Here is a 15,660-nt window from a genome sequence, read left to right as displayed (position 1 = left end):
AGTTTACTCCAAGAGAATCTTCTCAGTGGAGCAGGCACTAACCTATATCTGTGTAACAGACCTCTTGTTTGTCATGATTTTCCTGGTGACCCCCCCACAACTGGCCTCCTCACCCTCACTTCCTTCTTTGTCTTTAGCTGAAGATGCTATTTAAGCCCACACTCTAAACCACCTTGGAGATCAGCTCATTTTTCCCCTGGGTACCTCCTATGTACACCAGGAGGTATACTTGTTAATAAATTTGTATTTGTTTTCCTCTTGTTAATCTGTCTTTTATTACAGGGGTCTCAGCCAAGAACTCAGAAAGGTAAAGGGATTATTTTTTCCTCCCCTACAGGGCTCTGCCTTCAAAACCTTAGAATTCTCCTAGCCTGTGATGGGAAAGTACATTACCAATCTGCCACCTCTATCTAACCTAAACCCATCGATCACAGCTCCTCCTCCTTTTAACTCACAGTTGGCCACTGTCCACATTTAAAAAATTCAAGAATCATATGTTTATAAAGAAGCTGTTTTTGCCTCTTGTTGTGAATGTTTATAGACGTTAATCTATAGGTAACAAATTTAAAAATTTCAGGTCTAACTATCTTAAAGTAGGAAGCCATTCCTAAAAATGGCTGCAACTTTATTTACTTTTTGCATTAAGTTTACTAACTTCTAAATTGGAATACTGTCAAATATTTAAAATCTGAATTCTTGGATCACAGTAGCCCCAAGCAGAAGGTTACATATTGCTTTTTAAGCCACCACACAAGTGATTTAGTAGAAAACTTTAATGACTTGAGCACAGTTAAATCAGGAAATTAAAAACTGCCAAATATCAACACATAAAAAGACTATATCCAAATATACTACACAAAAAGTAAATAAACAGAATACTAAGATTATATGCAAATATATTATATGGTAAAAGGAAATACACTTGGCTTTTAAAATTCAGGGCCAGAGTCTTAAGATTTAAGGATATTTATTTTAAAAACACTTGTAATAAACATAATAATTATGGAGGGTAATGATAAGATAATAGAGTAAGTATAAGAGACAAGCCCAATCAATTTTACCTCAAATTTTGAACCTGAATAAAAATGTCTTTTATTTCTTAAGTAACTAAATCTCAGTTAGATTATGAAAAGTAGCCAATTCAATTTCCTAATGCAGAAAGGTTTATACATAATAATCAACAGGTACATTTACTATTCAAATGAAATGCTAAAAGCTACTTATACACTGGAAAATGGGGAAAAGTGCTCAATTATTACTATAATAGTGTGGCTGAAGCACTACCTTATCAAGACAGAGATTCCTAACTCATTTTGCAAAAAAGCTACTCAAAATAACGTGTTCACTTCAGTGTTAAATTTTACCCCAACAAGATTTCTGTAATCTGAGGAGAAATCTCAGATTATTGACTAACTGTTACTACATTGATTAACCTTTGGTTGATCCTAGGCTGTAGGATCCATCTGTTTTATTCACTGCTATATTCCAAGTTCCTAACACTATATACCTCATACCTGACAGGTACTGAAAAAACATTTGCTGATCAAGAAGTCGATCTTTCAATTGGCTTCATTGTTTACTGGTACTCTTCTTACTCATTCTATTTCAAACTAAATTTTACATTTGAAAAATCTAAAATTTCTCCACGGATTTTGAAGTTTGTCTTTTTATCTATAAAATTCTGAAAAAAGCTCTCATTTTTCCTTTATTTCATTCTATTCATCTAAAGTCACGAATGAACTATTCCTTTTTTTTTTTTCAAGTCTATTTCAAAATGTACCAGGACTACATTGAAAATCTCTCCTACGGTTTTGAGTATCTGGAGATTGTGGTCAGGTCAGAATGGCACAGCCAAAGCACCAGACCTAATTTGGATACCAGTTAGCTCAGTGCTCATAGATAGTCCTTCCTGGCCTTTTAACTTTTACCTGAAACATGAAATTCATAAAATCTAAGATAATTCTAATTTAAAGTATTATTTTAAAGCACTGGACTTACCATTATAGGTTATTCTTGGCTTTGTTAAACACATCACAAGATGCAAATCCATTTCATCTGAGGGTACAAATTTTGAGCATACAGGACACTTAAATCCTAAAAAGTAAAAGAAATCCATGTTACTTCACTATTTTGAATATCCAACTATGCTTTTTAAAAAAGCAGGGAAGAAGAAGAATTTCAAACTTCAGTATTACACTTACACTAATACACTACCTATGTGCAACTTAAGTTGGGAAAACAGTTTGTGACTATAATATCTGACTTAAATCAGTTTATAAACAGCATCCGATTTCAAATACAACAAGTTTAAATGAGGAGAATTTAGTTCACTACAAAACTCTCGCACCCTTTTCTAATGTATGGGTCCAATCATTCTGGTTTCTAATTTTTTACATTAATCTGAACTTATGATTTCATTTTAATAGTTGTGTATTCTGACCATCCTTGCGGAAGGTACCTTTCCCAGCTTAGTTATAGTACAATTTGAGTCGCAAGGTTTTATAGCTAGGTAGTACCTTAGAAACTATTCTACTCCACTGACCTTTTAAAAATTTATCTAATGAAGAAAGTGAAGCCTTTCACAGAACAGCAAAATCAGGTCTAGAATCTATCCTGACTCCTAGTATAGGGGTCTTATGGCCATACCATGCTACTAAAGTCACAATGCAAACAGAAAATAGCACCAAACAGCAGATTTCTCGTCAATTTTAACACAAATATTAGCTAGTTTCCTACAATATTCAATCTGTACTCACTAAGTATTTGCCTGAAGTACTCTATTAAAAATAAACTGGTAGACTGAAGGAGATGTTATGCATTCAGCTCTATCCTGTTCCCTCACTTACCAAGGGTAACTGCCCATCCATGGTTCCTTGCTGCTTCCCTGCTGACCTACTGCTCCCTTCTCCAACATCCCCAACCTGCTTGAGAAGTGAACTGATCCAAGAAAGTCCATTTATGGTTTGGTTAGGAACAACAAACCAGGGTGGCACAAAAAGATGGTCTGGGCCAATTTGTTTTTATTGGAAATACGACTTAAGAAACAGCAGGAGGTACACTGGTCAGCTGTAGACAGCTGAAGCAGAAAGGTCACATGTAGGTAAAGGTAAGAGAGACTGGGGTGGGATGTCTATTCTGTAGGCTGAATTTATAAGAGAACAGAAACTATCAGTAAGCACAGGAAAATGGTTCACATGGAGATCTTAGAGCAGATGTGCAGAGAGGAGCAAAGTGCTGTGAAAGACAACAATAAGAAGGGTGGTGAAAAAAAAACCAGTCCCTAAAGCTGCCTCAGATTCTAGTAGCTCTACTTCTAGCACATGTGTGTTCTTACAGACACTCTCCTCCCTTTGTTGTGACATGAAACTCACTGCAACCCAACATGTCAGACTAGAGTCATACCTCGTGCAAAGCTTTACTGAATACGAAAAGGTTTTGGCATGGGTACTTAATCCAGTTATTCGACTTCTTAAATGAAATACATGTTTTTGAGCCCTGATTTTCACACTGTATTAAATACATTTTTAAAAGAAAGGAACAAAAGTATGTTTACTTCCCACTTCTTCAAAACCACCAAAATGAAAAAGAAGAAAAAGCAAAGGGGATTAATCTAAAATTAAACTACAAAATAGCTATAATCCCCAAACACAGACTATAGCAATACTGCAAAATATGGATCAAATGGGGAGAAGACAAAGAGACTCTCAAGCAGCATTCCTATTTCCAGGACCAATAACAATCTTTTGCTTAAAATTGTAAAAACTTTCTTCCCTTGAAGTTACACAGGACTTAAAAAAAAAAAAAAGTAACCAATTTTCCAACTGCTGATCAAAATCATCTGAGTACTGGCACATAAACTCTAAATTATCAAACAAAAGTGCAATACCGTGAACCACTGAGAGCCATCCAACTGCCCACAAAGTAGAGCCTAAGGAGAGAAACTGTATGTATAAAGAACCACTGCATTTCTAATTAAATACAATGAATTGATGTGTTTCTTTCTCCTTACACCTAAAATCTACTGGAAGTGAGAATAAGTATAACAAGATAAAGAACTTGAAAGGAGACAGCAGCAGAGGAGAACAGATGAAGGAATTAACGGGACTGAGAAAACAGACATCTTAAGTGTCTGCAGAAGCCAATTCTCACTACATAATTCTCGAAGGACTCAGGAATCTATACCTCCAATAACTTCCCAAAACAATGGTGAGGCATGAGGTTAAAATCTAGACTGACTGAAAGACTTAATAAAAAAGATCCCCAAGTCTCCAATGCATGATAAATAGCCAAGCAACTACACTTCCCCAAATAGAGCAGGAGAATGAAGGTCTACTACAGGGAAAAAAAAAAAAAAAAAGACCCAAAATAGATTGGCTTGAGGACACCAGGCACAGTAAGGGGAAGGGAAAAAAACAAGGGAATAAATAAATATCTATGTATGGAAAAGGGCCCTTCCCAACAATCTCCTTTTCTCTATCTCTACCAAGACATTGGTAGAGTCTTCTCTTAAATCAAAAGTTCCACAGAATGAAACAGCAAGAGATCCTTGTCTGTTCACAAGTCTTAGTCTTACATATAAAGCTTCCAAATAGCTTTTCAGGGCTTCTCTCATAAACATAATGCAATAAAAGAAAGAAATTTGCACATGAAAACACAGCAGAAACAAATTCAAAAGACTAATGAAAATATTTACAACTCTTATCACAAAAGGACAATATCCTTAATATACAAAGAACTCTTAAAAAATGAGGAAAACCAAACACCTCTTAGAAAAATGGGCAAAAGTTTTAAACAGACATCTCACCAAAAAGAAAGATATGCAACTAACCCTTAAACACATGAAAAACTGCACAGTGTCATAATGAAAGAAGCACTTTCCTCTCAAGTTCTTCTGTTTATTTCTTTACTCTCATTTTAGTGTGTTAAGGAGGGAGGAAAGAAACACATGTGTTTATTCACTCTGTTTTAACTAAAAATCCAGGTGGTTCTTTGTACATACTGTTTTCTCTCCTTGGGCTTTACTTTATCTCTACATTAAGATATCATTACTCATCCCAGATTGGCAAGAACTCAAAAGTCTGACAACACATGGTTGGTGAGGCTGTGGAGAAACAGGTACTTTCATATGTTACTAGTAGGAGTGCAAAGTTGTACAACCTCTACAGAGGGTAATTTCACAACATCTGACTAGATTACATGTGTATTTACCTTCTGATCCTGCAATCCCACTTCTAGGATGTCTCCTTGAAGGTATGCCCCCAACACCACCAGAAAACACATGCACAGATAGAGGATATGGGAAGATGGCAAAGTAGGAAGCACTGAGGGAATCTACCTCCCCACCTAGACAAAAATTGAATGGGCGGAATTTGTTTGAAGGAACTATTTTGGAAGTCTGGAATCTGCTGAAGGCTTGCCACTTCCAAGGGAAAGAAGACTTGGACAATACATTGCGGTTCATTTCAGCTCTTAGCACAGAGGCAGTTATCCTTCCCCCCATCCCAGCCACATGGTAGGCAGTGGTGCACTTGTTCCTGGAGCACCTTGCACACAGATTATAGGAGGGCAGGCAAAAAGGACCCTGTGCTCCAAATACTGGGAATCTGCACTCTGATTGCTGCTTCTGATCCAGGAGGTACAAAGAAAAAGGCAGTCACTGTTGTTGGACCTCCCTCTATTGTTGTAAGCCCCTTCCCCTCTAGCTGAAGAGACTTCAAGGGGATTTAAAGGGATTGTGCCTCTCTGCCCCTCTTCGTTTTTCTCTTTTTCCCCTTTGGAGAGCCAGACATTAAAGACTAGCACATTTCAAAACAATTGGTTATATGAGGAAAATTAGAAAGTGACTATGCAGATTCAGAAAAGAGTCCGAAAAGACCTAAGAAGTTTATACCTCAGGCTGATGATCCTCAGCACAGAGACAGCCTACAACACCCCAAAAAACAATAATAAAAAACAGCAGACCCCAGGGAAGGGGCAAAATCTGATTTCCAGAGTTACCACATTATTTGATTTAAATGTCCAGTTTTCAGGAAAAAAAACAAAAAATAAGGCATACAAATGAAACAGAAAGTATGGCCCATTCAAAGAAAAAAAATCAGCAGAAACTGTCCATGAAAAAGAACTGATGGCAGATATACTAGAAAATGACTTTAAAATGCCTGTCTTAGAGATAGATGCTCAAAGAACTAAAGAAAGGTGTGGAGAAACTCAAGAAAATGACATATGAACAAAATATCAATAGATAGAAAACTTAAATAGAAACGAAGAAGAAATTCTAGAGCTGGAAAGTATAACAACTGAAATGAAAAACTCACTAGAGGGATTCAAAGGCAGATTTGAACAAGGCGAAGAAAGAATCAGTGAACGTTAAGATAGGACAACAGAAGTTATCATATCTGAGGAACAGAAAGAAAAAAGTTTGAAAAAAGTGAACAGAGTCTAAGAGAGACCTGTGGGACACCAACAAGCAAACCAAAATATGCATTTGGGAGTCTCAGAAGGAGAATAGAGAACAGAGTAGAGAAAATATTTGAATAATAGCTGAAAACTTCCCAAATTTGATGAAACACATGAATATAAACATCTGAGAAGCTCAACAACCTCCATGTAAGATGAGGCCACATCAGGATACATTATAATCAAACTTTCAAAAGACAAACAGATAATATTGAAAACAGCAAGAGAGAAGTGAGTCATTGCATACAAGGGATCCTCAGTAAGATTACAAGCAGATTTCTCATGATACACTTTGGACTCCAGAAGGCAGTTGGCGGATATATTTAAAGTGCTCAAAGGAAAAAACTGTCACTTAAGAAACTTATATCCAGCAAAACTTCTTCAAAAGTGAGGGAGAAATTCTGAAATTCCCAGATAAACAAAAGCTGAGGGAGTTTGTTACCACTAGCCCTGCCCTACAAGATATGTTCAATGGAGTCCTACAAGGTGAAATAAAAGGTTACTAGATAATAACTCAAAGCCGTATGGAGAAATAAAGATCTCTGTAAAGGTCTTCAGGTCAAGAGAAACTGTTTACAAGGTGCTGTACTGGAGGAACTGTACCTAAGAAGCTTCAACCATATCTGGACTTGACTTAGATAATAAGATCCTGGACCTCAAATTGATCCCTTAATGGAATGAGACTGTCTGGGTCTTAGGAACAAAGTGAGTACGCTTTACACATGGAAGGGATGTGAGTTATGGTTGCTAGAAAGCGCACTAGCAACCTACCTATATAGAAATACACACACACACACACACACACACACACACACACACAAACTTATTTAGCTCAGTCCACTAAAAGAGCCTAGAAACAATGACATTTCAGTTGCAAAAAGGATCCACCCCCAGATCTTGGGTTCTAAATATCATTCCCCCCACAAAAAGCTATCCAGAGATAGCTGCTGTCAATTTCATACATCCTGTTCCTCACATTAAGGAGTCTAATTCTCCTCCCCTTGAATCTGGACCAGCCTTAATAACTTGCTTAATCAATGGAATGCATGACTGATATTCTGGAATTTCTGACATAAATCTTAAGATGGCTTGCAGCTCCCATTTGGGCCTTTTGGGATGCTCACTTTGGGGACATTCCCTCTCAAACCCAGCTGGCATGCTCTGGGAAGTCCCAGGCACACAGAGAGGTCATGGGTAGGCATTCCAGCTGACAGCCCAAGCTGAACTCTGAGCTAACAACCAATATCATTAAGTTCAGGCATACTGAGTGAGCTACCTTGAATGTTGAGTTACTCTGACTTTCAGATGACTCCAATCCCGACTTCCAACTGCAACTGCCTGGGAGATCCCAAGTGGGAAGCCCATCTACTGGTCCTACCTTACTCACAGAACCTCAAGACATAATACATTTATGTTGTAATTAAAACATACATACACACACACACACACACACACACACAGTAATTTACTGTGGCACTCTTTGAAATAGCATAATATTGGAAACACATAAGAGATTCAGTGAATAAACAATTATGCATCTATGCAACGGAGTTACTACACAACTATAAAAAAGAAATGAGAACAGTCTCTATAAACTGCTATGAAGAGATACCCAGGCTATATTAAGTGGAAAAAACAATGTGAAAAAGCAGGCATATGTTATGCTAGCTACTGTGCAAGAAAGAAGATTAACTAAGAATACATGTGTATGTGTATACCTGCAAAAAGAAAAACAAGGAAGGATAAATTTCTAATTAAGGTTTACAGGGGCTTCCCTGGTGGCACAGTGGTTGGGAATCTGCCTGCCAATGCAGGGGACACGGGTTCAAGCCCTGGTCCGGGAAGATCCCACATGCCACGGAGCACCTAAGCCCGTGTGCCACAACTACTGAGCCCATGCGCCTAAAACCATGCTCTACAACAAGAGAAGCCACCACGAGAAGCCCTCGCACCGCAATGAAGAGTAGCCCTCGCTCGCCACAGTCAGAGAAAAGCCTGTGCGCGGCAACAAAGATCCAACACAGCCAAAAACAATAAATAAATAAAATTAAATAAATAAAAAAAATTTTAAACTATTAAAAAAAAAGGTTTACATACATGTTACCTACAGGTGGTAAATGAGAATGCAGTGAAAGAAAAACTTAAAGAAGGTACTCCTGAGTCCACCTTTTTATAAAGTTTTTAAAAAAATATTCATTTATTTATTTGGCTGCGCCAAGTAATAAAGTTTTTGACTTTTGAACAATGTTAATAATATATGTAGTCAAAAATTAAAAATAAAAAAGGATGAGGAAAGTCCCTAGTAAAAGTAAATATAAACGGAAACAAATGAACTTAACTATATATCAAATAGATACAAAGAAAAATATATACACACACACACACAAACTTATTTAGCTCAGTCCACTGAAAGAGCCTAGAAGCAATGACACTTCAGTAGCAAAAAGGATCCACCCCCAGATCTTGGGTTCTAAATATCATTCCCCCCACAAAAAGGAACCAGGGATCCTTGAAAAAATGGCTGGTTCTAAGTCTGGGGCAGGGAGTAAAAGGTGAGCCTTGAATATCTTGTTGTGCCAGATTAAGAAGTGCTCAAAAACTGATATGGACACACAAAAAGGCACAGAAGCCAGTTTCAAAGGGCTTCTCCCTGTCAAATTTGGACAATCTAAACATCAAAATGGATGACATAATAAATTAAATATTTTAAATTTAATAAGAATGCGAAAGTACAAATGGATAATTACACATTCTGAAATATCAACCCTAAATCACTTAGTTAACAAAGATTAAAAGGTACTTTTAAAATGGAGAAACTGGCTGACATTACCTTAAACAAATGTCTAAACTTAGTATCACCAACAAAAGGGCAAGCTGACTATCTGTGCTCCCTGATATGACACAGTGAGAACATGATACTTAAGTATATTACTGCCAAATATAATTTGAACCTAAGTATGAGGAAATTTAGAAAAAGCCTCCAACATATAAGATGTACACCAAAACAAATTAATAGAAAAGGGAAACTATGATAAAACAGTCAATGCAGAAAACAAAAAACTTCAACACTGCTGACACCCCAAAAATCTTATAACTAATGAAAAGATTTCTATTTATTTTTGTTTCTATTTATTTATTTATTTAATTTTGTTTCTATATATCTGTTTTGGTGTCCACCTTATATGTCGGAGGTTTTTTCCAAATTTCCTCAGTTGTCCCAATAATTCAAGATGATACTACATCCATGAAATAAGAACAAGAGGCTGTAAAACTAGGAACAGAGAAACAAACAAAAGCTCTGGAAAATTAAACTTTTGGTAGAAATTAAGAATTCGAATAGATGGTTAAAGTATTAACTCTGAGGTAATAATGATGCCAAACGATAATAACAATTAACATTTATTATGTACCAGGAAATTATCTAAGCACTTTGGATGAATTAACTTATTTATCCTCACATCCTTTGAGTTAGGCATTGCTATTCAATATTAACCCTATTTTACAGATAAAAAAAGAGAAAGGGTAATTAACTTATATAAGAGCACACAGAAACTGGCAATGAGGAATTCAAACAGGCCTTCTGGATCCAGAGCCTAATTCTTAGCCTAATCCATTACTCATCTTTTTTAATCTCCCAGGAAGTAAAACCAAAAGTCAAACAGGAGAGTAAAATCAGAAGATCAATCCAGGCGGTCTAACATCTAATCAGCTGGAAACAGAATTGAAAAAAGAGGAAGAAACTATCAAAGACATAATTTCCCAAACTGAAGCTCATGAGCATACAGATTGAAAGAATGTACCCATCAACAACTGAAAATAAAGAGCCATACCAAAGTACATTACCAGGAAATAACAGAGCATTAGGGAATAAAGAACAAAATCTAAAAGTTTTCAAAAAGAAAAACGATCAATGTAAAGTATCTAAAACAGTTTCCCAGACTTTTATATTCTGTCTTTCATGATAGTAATATTTTTGGAGAGTCTAGTCCAATTGTTTTTCAAAATCAGAATGGCATTAAGTGTTCTCAACAGCAACACTTGAAAGAAGATGTGAAGCAATAACTTCAAAATTCTACAAAAACTTTCACTTAGACTATATATACAAACTATTACATATTCACACTTGATTGATAAAAACATATTTTCCTGATTAAAAAAGCATCAAAAACTTTCCTTCCCATGTGCACTCTTGAGAAACTTCTAAGAACATGTGATCCACTAAAACAAGGGAGCAAGCAAAGCAGAGGAAAACAAGACAAAGACACCAAGATCAAGGAAACAAGATCTCTCATAGGAGAAAGGTGAAGGAAAGTCCTTGGATAGTTGTATAGCAGGTCTGGAAGGTTATTAGTCCAGACTGTAAGGAGAGTAGACTGCTCAAGAAGCGGGAGAAGGCAGAGGAGAAGAGGACAGAGAAGGGGAAGGGAGGGGAAGGGAGGAGAGGGAAATGCAGGGGAGGAGGGGATCAGGGAGAAGTAGGGAGTGAACTGATAAGGTTTCTTGATGTGTTTAATCATGTGGAAAACAGTACTGTACTTAGTTTTATAATTCTTTGGGCAAGTTTGGGAAAAACTGATAGGAACTTAGAAAATTAAGTAAGCAAATAGATGAGGCAATTATTAACTATGAGACAAACACACAAAAGGAAATATAATCCATAGTCATAAACAATGAGCATCAATTTAAGCAAACTGTCATTTAAAAAGACATTCAAAAGGTGGAAAGATAAAAAGAAAGCCAGGTGAGGTATGTAAATCCTCATCTTCCATAATAGGCAGTTAATAGTTAGCATCTAAAGTAAATTAAAAACAGGAAAATAGGCATATTATTTATAAATAGTAATATTCAGTAAATATAAATAGTAATATTTATAACCAACCAAAGTAAATGTTATAACCAACACCTACAAGTGTTGAAAATAGGTGTCCCCAGAAATTAAAAACTCGGAGTTGGGGAAGGTTGACGTAAGAGAACGATGATTTTTATTATTAGACTATTTTATATTTTCAAAATATAGACATATATTACATTAGTTTACTTTTTTTTATTTTATTTATTTTTTTTTTTGCGGTATGCGGGCCTCTCACTGCTGTGGCCTCCCCCGTTGCGGAGCACAGGCTCCGGACGCGCAGGCTCAGCGGCCATGGCCCACGGGCCCAGCCGCTCCGCGGCACATGGGATCCTCCCAGACCGGGGCACGAACCCGTATCCCCTGCATCGGCAGGCGGACTCTCAACCACTTGCGCCACCAGGGAGGCCCTAGTTTACTTTTTAAAACTATTTTAAATGAAGAAAAGCACAGAACATATTAGCGAAGTGAAAATGTTTCTGTAGGAACATGTCTCAGCTGAAGCTGTAGGCTGCCCCAGATCACTTCCTCTGCCCCCTCCCCCCCCCACACACAATGTCTTCACTTACAACAGGCCCAACTAGAATTGGTTCCATTCTTTGTTGAATAATAAGAAAGAATTCATTATGGGACCTAACCATTGAATCTACTACTTAAGGAAAACAAAAACATTAAAAAGGCAGATAAATTAGACAACTCAGAAAATTAACTCAAGAAACAGCTGTCATAGTTCAGGAAATAAATTAAATATAACAGTATACTGGTAACAAATAAAAACTACAGAAGAAATCAGAAGGAAGTAGAAATAGCTAAGGATAACATCACTGACATGGACTGCAGACTTATGAAAAACAAAACAGAGATGACAGTGATTTGAAAAAAGACGAAATGTATGGAAAACAAAAGGCTAATTGGTTCTCTCAAAGAAGAGACTTGAATCCAAAGCACAGAACAAAATTACCAAAGGTAAAAAGAAAGAATCCTAGTGAATATCTAGACAGAAAATGTAAGATGTCTACAATTGACAGTGAGGATGGCAGAAATAATACTGGTCTCAGAATTATCCACAGAATAATACAGATTTCACTTGGGGCACATTTTATGTGTGGGGGGATGGGGGTGTCTTCAGAACTCTTAAAAAGGGGAAAAAAATTAGGACTCAAGTAATCTATATCCTCAAAAGTTCAAAGACTCAAGACCCAAACAAGATCAGAAAGAGAAAAACAAATATCGTATATTAACACATATATGTGGAACCTAGAAAAATGGTACAGATGAACCAGTTTGCAAGGCAGAAATAAGAGACACAGATGTAGAGAACAAACGTATGGACACCAAGGGGAGAAAGCGGTGGGGGGTTGGGGGGGTGGTGGTGGGATGAATTGGGAGACTGGGATTGACATGTATACACTGATGTGTATAAAATTGATAACTAATAAGAACCTGCTGTATAAAAAATAAAATAAAATTCAAAAATTCAAAAAAAAAAAATTCCACATAAAAGTGAAAAAAAAAAGACCCAATCAAGAGATTAAACAAAATAAAGAATTCAGGAATAGACAAGCTGTGGTGTTTTACATATATATATATACACACACACATACATACATACACTTATATGTACATATACACACACATACACACATACACTGGTACTACACTAGACACATTACTTATTTAATTGAATAGGTATAAAGAATGGTAGGAATTATTGCTACCGTATATAAATATTAGGAATGTCTACAATGTAAAAATGATATAACTAACAAAAATTGAGATGAGAATGGCATGATCTTGTTGTGTATAAAAGGAACAAGAAAGACTGGGATGCAAGAAGAGAATGAACAGTAGGAATGAGCTAGATCACCCTGTTCTTTTTAAAGCTAAGTATAGAGGTATTGAATCACTAATGTTATTATTCTCTCTCTTCTACCCTAGAGAACTTCTAGGTTGTCATCAAAACCCCACACAGGAGTCACCTTTCTCCAAGAGTCTTTCTCTAAAGGCTACAGAATGCTCCACCTCAATGCTGATTTAATCATCCCCTCTCTTTGTATCTCTTCTGTGCTTTGATGATACTTCCAATACTGCAATATAGCACATGGCACTCTAATTACTTACTTGTATGTCTATCTTCCTTACTAGCTTTAATAGTCTAATGAAAATACAGTCTTTGAAGTCCAAAAGACCTGGGTACAGACGTAGATATGTGGTTTCTACTACACACAAACTATGTGACCCCAGGGAAGGCAAGTACTTAAGTCCTCCAGGTCTGATTTTTTCCCTATAAAACATTGATAATATCACTTACATACACTGACAATCTGATGAGGATTAAAGATTACAATAATGTATATAAAGTGCCTAAAACATAGTAGGTATTCAATAAACAGTCGTTATTATTTATTGAAATTGTCCCTTTTTCAACTTTTAGACAATTCACTTACTCTTCGTTAAGTTCTTAAAACAGTACTGTTCTAAAATGACATTCTTTAATGGTAAAATCCAGATTCTTTGGACTGAAGGAAGACTTCCTGTAACAATTCAGTGAGATGTACCTGTGATATCAAAGTTACTTTATATAGTAAAACAAACACCAGTAGCACCAGTAACTGTGAATACCCATCCTTTTCCACTTTGATGACTAAGGCAAAAAGATTCTTTATATTTCCTGTGGCCCAACACTACATTTACTTAGTATTTGTACATTTCCTCCTTCCACAAGCAATAAAGGATTGCTCCTACACCCAAGTCTGGTAAATATAGTAGGCCCTCTGTATGAGCAGGTTCAGTAACTGCAGATCCAACCACTGGGATCAAAATACTGAGGAGGAAAAAATATTCCAGAAAATAAAACTTGAATCTGCCATACCCTGGCAACTATTTACACAGCATTTGTATTGTATTAGGTATTACAAGTCATCTAGAGATGATTTAAACTGTGCATAGGTTATATGCAAATACTACATCATTTTTTATATAAGGGACTTGAGCATGGGTGGATTTTGGTACCCATGGGGGTCCTGGAACCAATTCCCCTGTAGTCACCAAGGGACACTGTACACCAATCAGCAGGAAAAATCTGCTACCACAGTCAGAATTTGTTGGGTAAGACCAAAGATGAAAGAATCAGGTCCTATTATGAGATTTAAATATCAAATCGTCACTCTACAACTGCAAACAAGTCATCGAAATGCACTTGCTTAGTTGATAGTTATAAAAATACAAAATAAAGAAACCAGCCAGAAAGGGTCATACTGGAAAAGCTATCCTCTCAACCACTACCAGAAGTCAGGGGGAAAGAACAGGAAGATAAACTGTGCTGGCTGCTGTGGAGATAAAATAGATGCCTGATTTTAGTACTCTTCTACTTCAACCTTTATTAAAAATCCAAATATTCTGCCCCTCCCCAGGTGTGCTCACCCTTCTATTACCCCCAGTGGTTATCAATGTTCTCTACCCAAAGCTGGCACTCCACGTTACCCAAAATCAAAACTATTCATCTACACTTTCCCTTAAACAAAAGTCTATTCCTTCTAATCTCAATTAGGTGATTTAACTGACTAATATAATTTCTAAAGAAAACTATAGGCTTATAACTCCCTTAGGTATATGTGCACTGAAAGTGACAGAGAATGGAATGAATCAATGACAGAGGACTATATTCTGGAGATTTTTACAGCAGGTGACCTCAATCTGCTACACCAATCTCTCCAAGTAATACAAAACAGTAGTTGCCATTTCCCATCTTCAATATCGGAAATGAAGAATATTAAGCTAAAGGAGTCTACAGACTGTCCTGGTCTAAACTGCTCATTTAAAGAGAAGAGCAGTCTAAGTGCAAAGAAATCAAGTGACAGAACTCAGCCCTTCTGATTCCTAAGCTATCAAGCTTTCTACCACAGCATCCTGACTTGTGACCATCTTTTACATTACTGCACACACACACACTTGCGTACCGTATTTTCCCCTACACTAGACATTTTGCATAATCACTATTACCCTAATACAGACTTGGTGTAGGCAATTTAATCCTCTTCTTCCGAAAGAATACACCCATTCATATCTCTATGCCTTTGCTCTTAAATCCATATCCTTTTCTCTTATGTATTAAAAATCTACTCCCATCCCTTCAAGCCCAGATTGTCTTACTACCTAAATAAAACCTTTTAAAATAATTCAAAACCATGTCCTTCTCTGTCCTACTATATTCCATTTACTGATAACACTCATTTGATATATATCAGCAGCTACTACATTTCTTCTGTGTAGATTTTATCTCCCAAGTTTGATAATACCTGTGAGGCAGAAACTGTATATTCTAAGTATTCTATACAACCACCCTGCCCCAGCAT

General features: G+C 36.6%; 1 protein-coding gene across 2 annotated transcripts in view; it reads right to left on the bottom strand.

Moving 5' to 3' along the window:
• The window catches only part of ZNRF2 (zinc and ring finger 2), a 98,224-nt gene that overhangs the window by 40,873 nt on the left and 41,691 nt on the right, over positions 1–15,660 (bottom strand). For both annotated transcript variants that reach the window (XM_060108099.1, XM_060108098.1), the window contains exon 2: positions 1,999–2,094. In XM_060108099.1, the coding sequence (XP_059964082.1) occupies positions 1,999–2,094 (96 nt within the window). The remainder of the gene's footprint in view (positions 1–1,998; positions 2,095–15,660) is intronic.

Source organism: Mesoplodon densirostris, chromosome 9 (genome assembly GCF_025265405.1).
Source record: "Mesoplodon densirostris isolate mMesDen1 chromosome 9, mMesDen1 primary haplotype, whole genome shotgun sequence".
NCBI lineage: Eukaryota > Metazoa > Chordata > Mammalia > Artiodactyla > Ziphiidae > Mesoplodon > Mesoplodon densirostris.
Note: the sequence above shows the minus strand (reverse complement) of the source record. Positions and strands in the feature narration are given on the sequence as shown.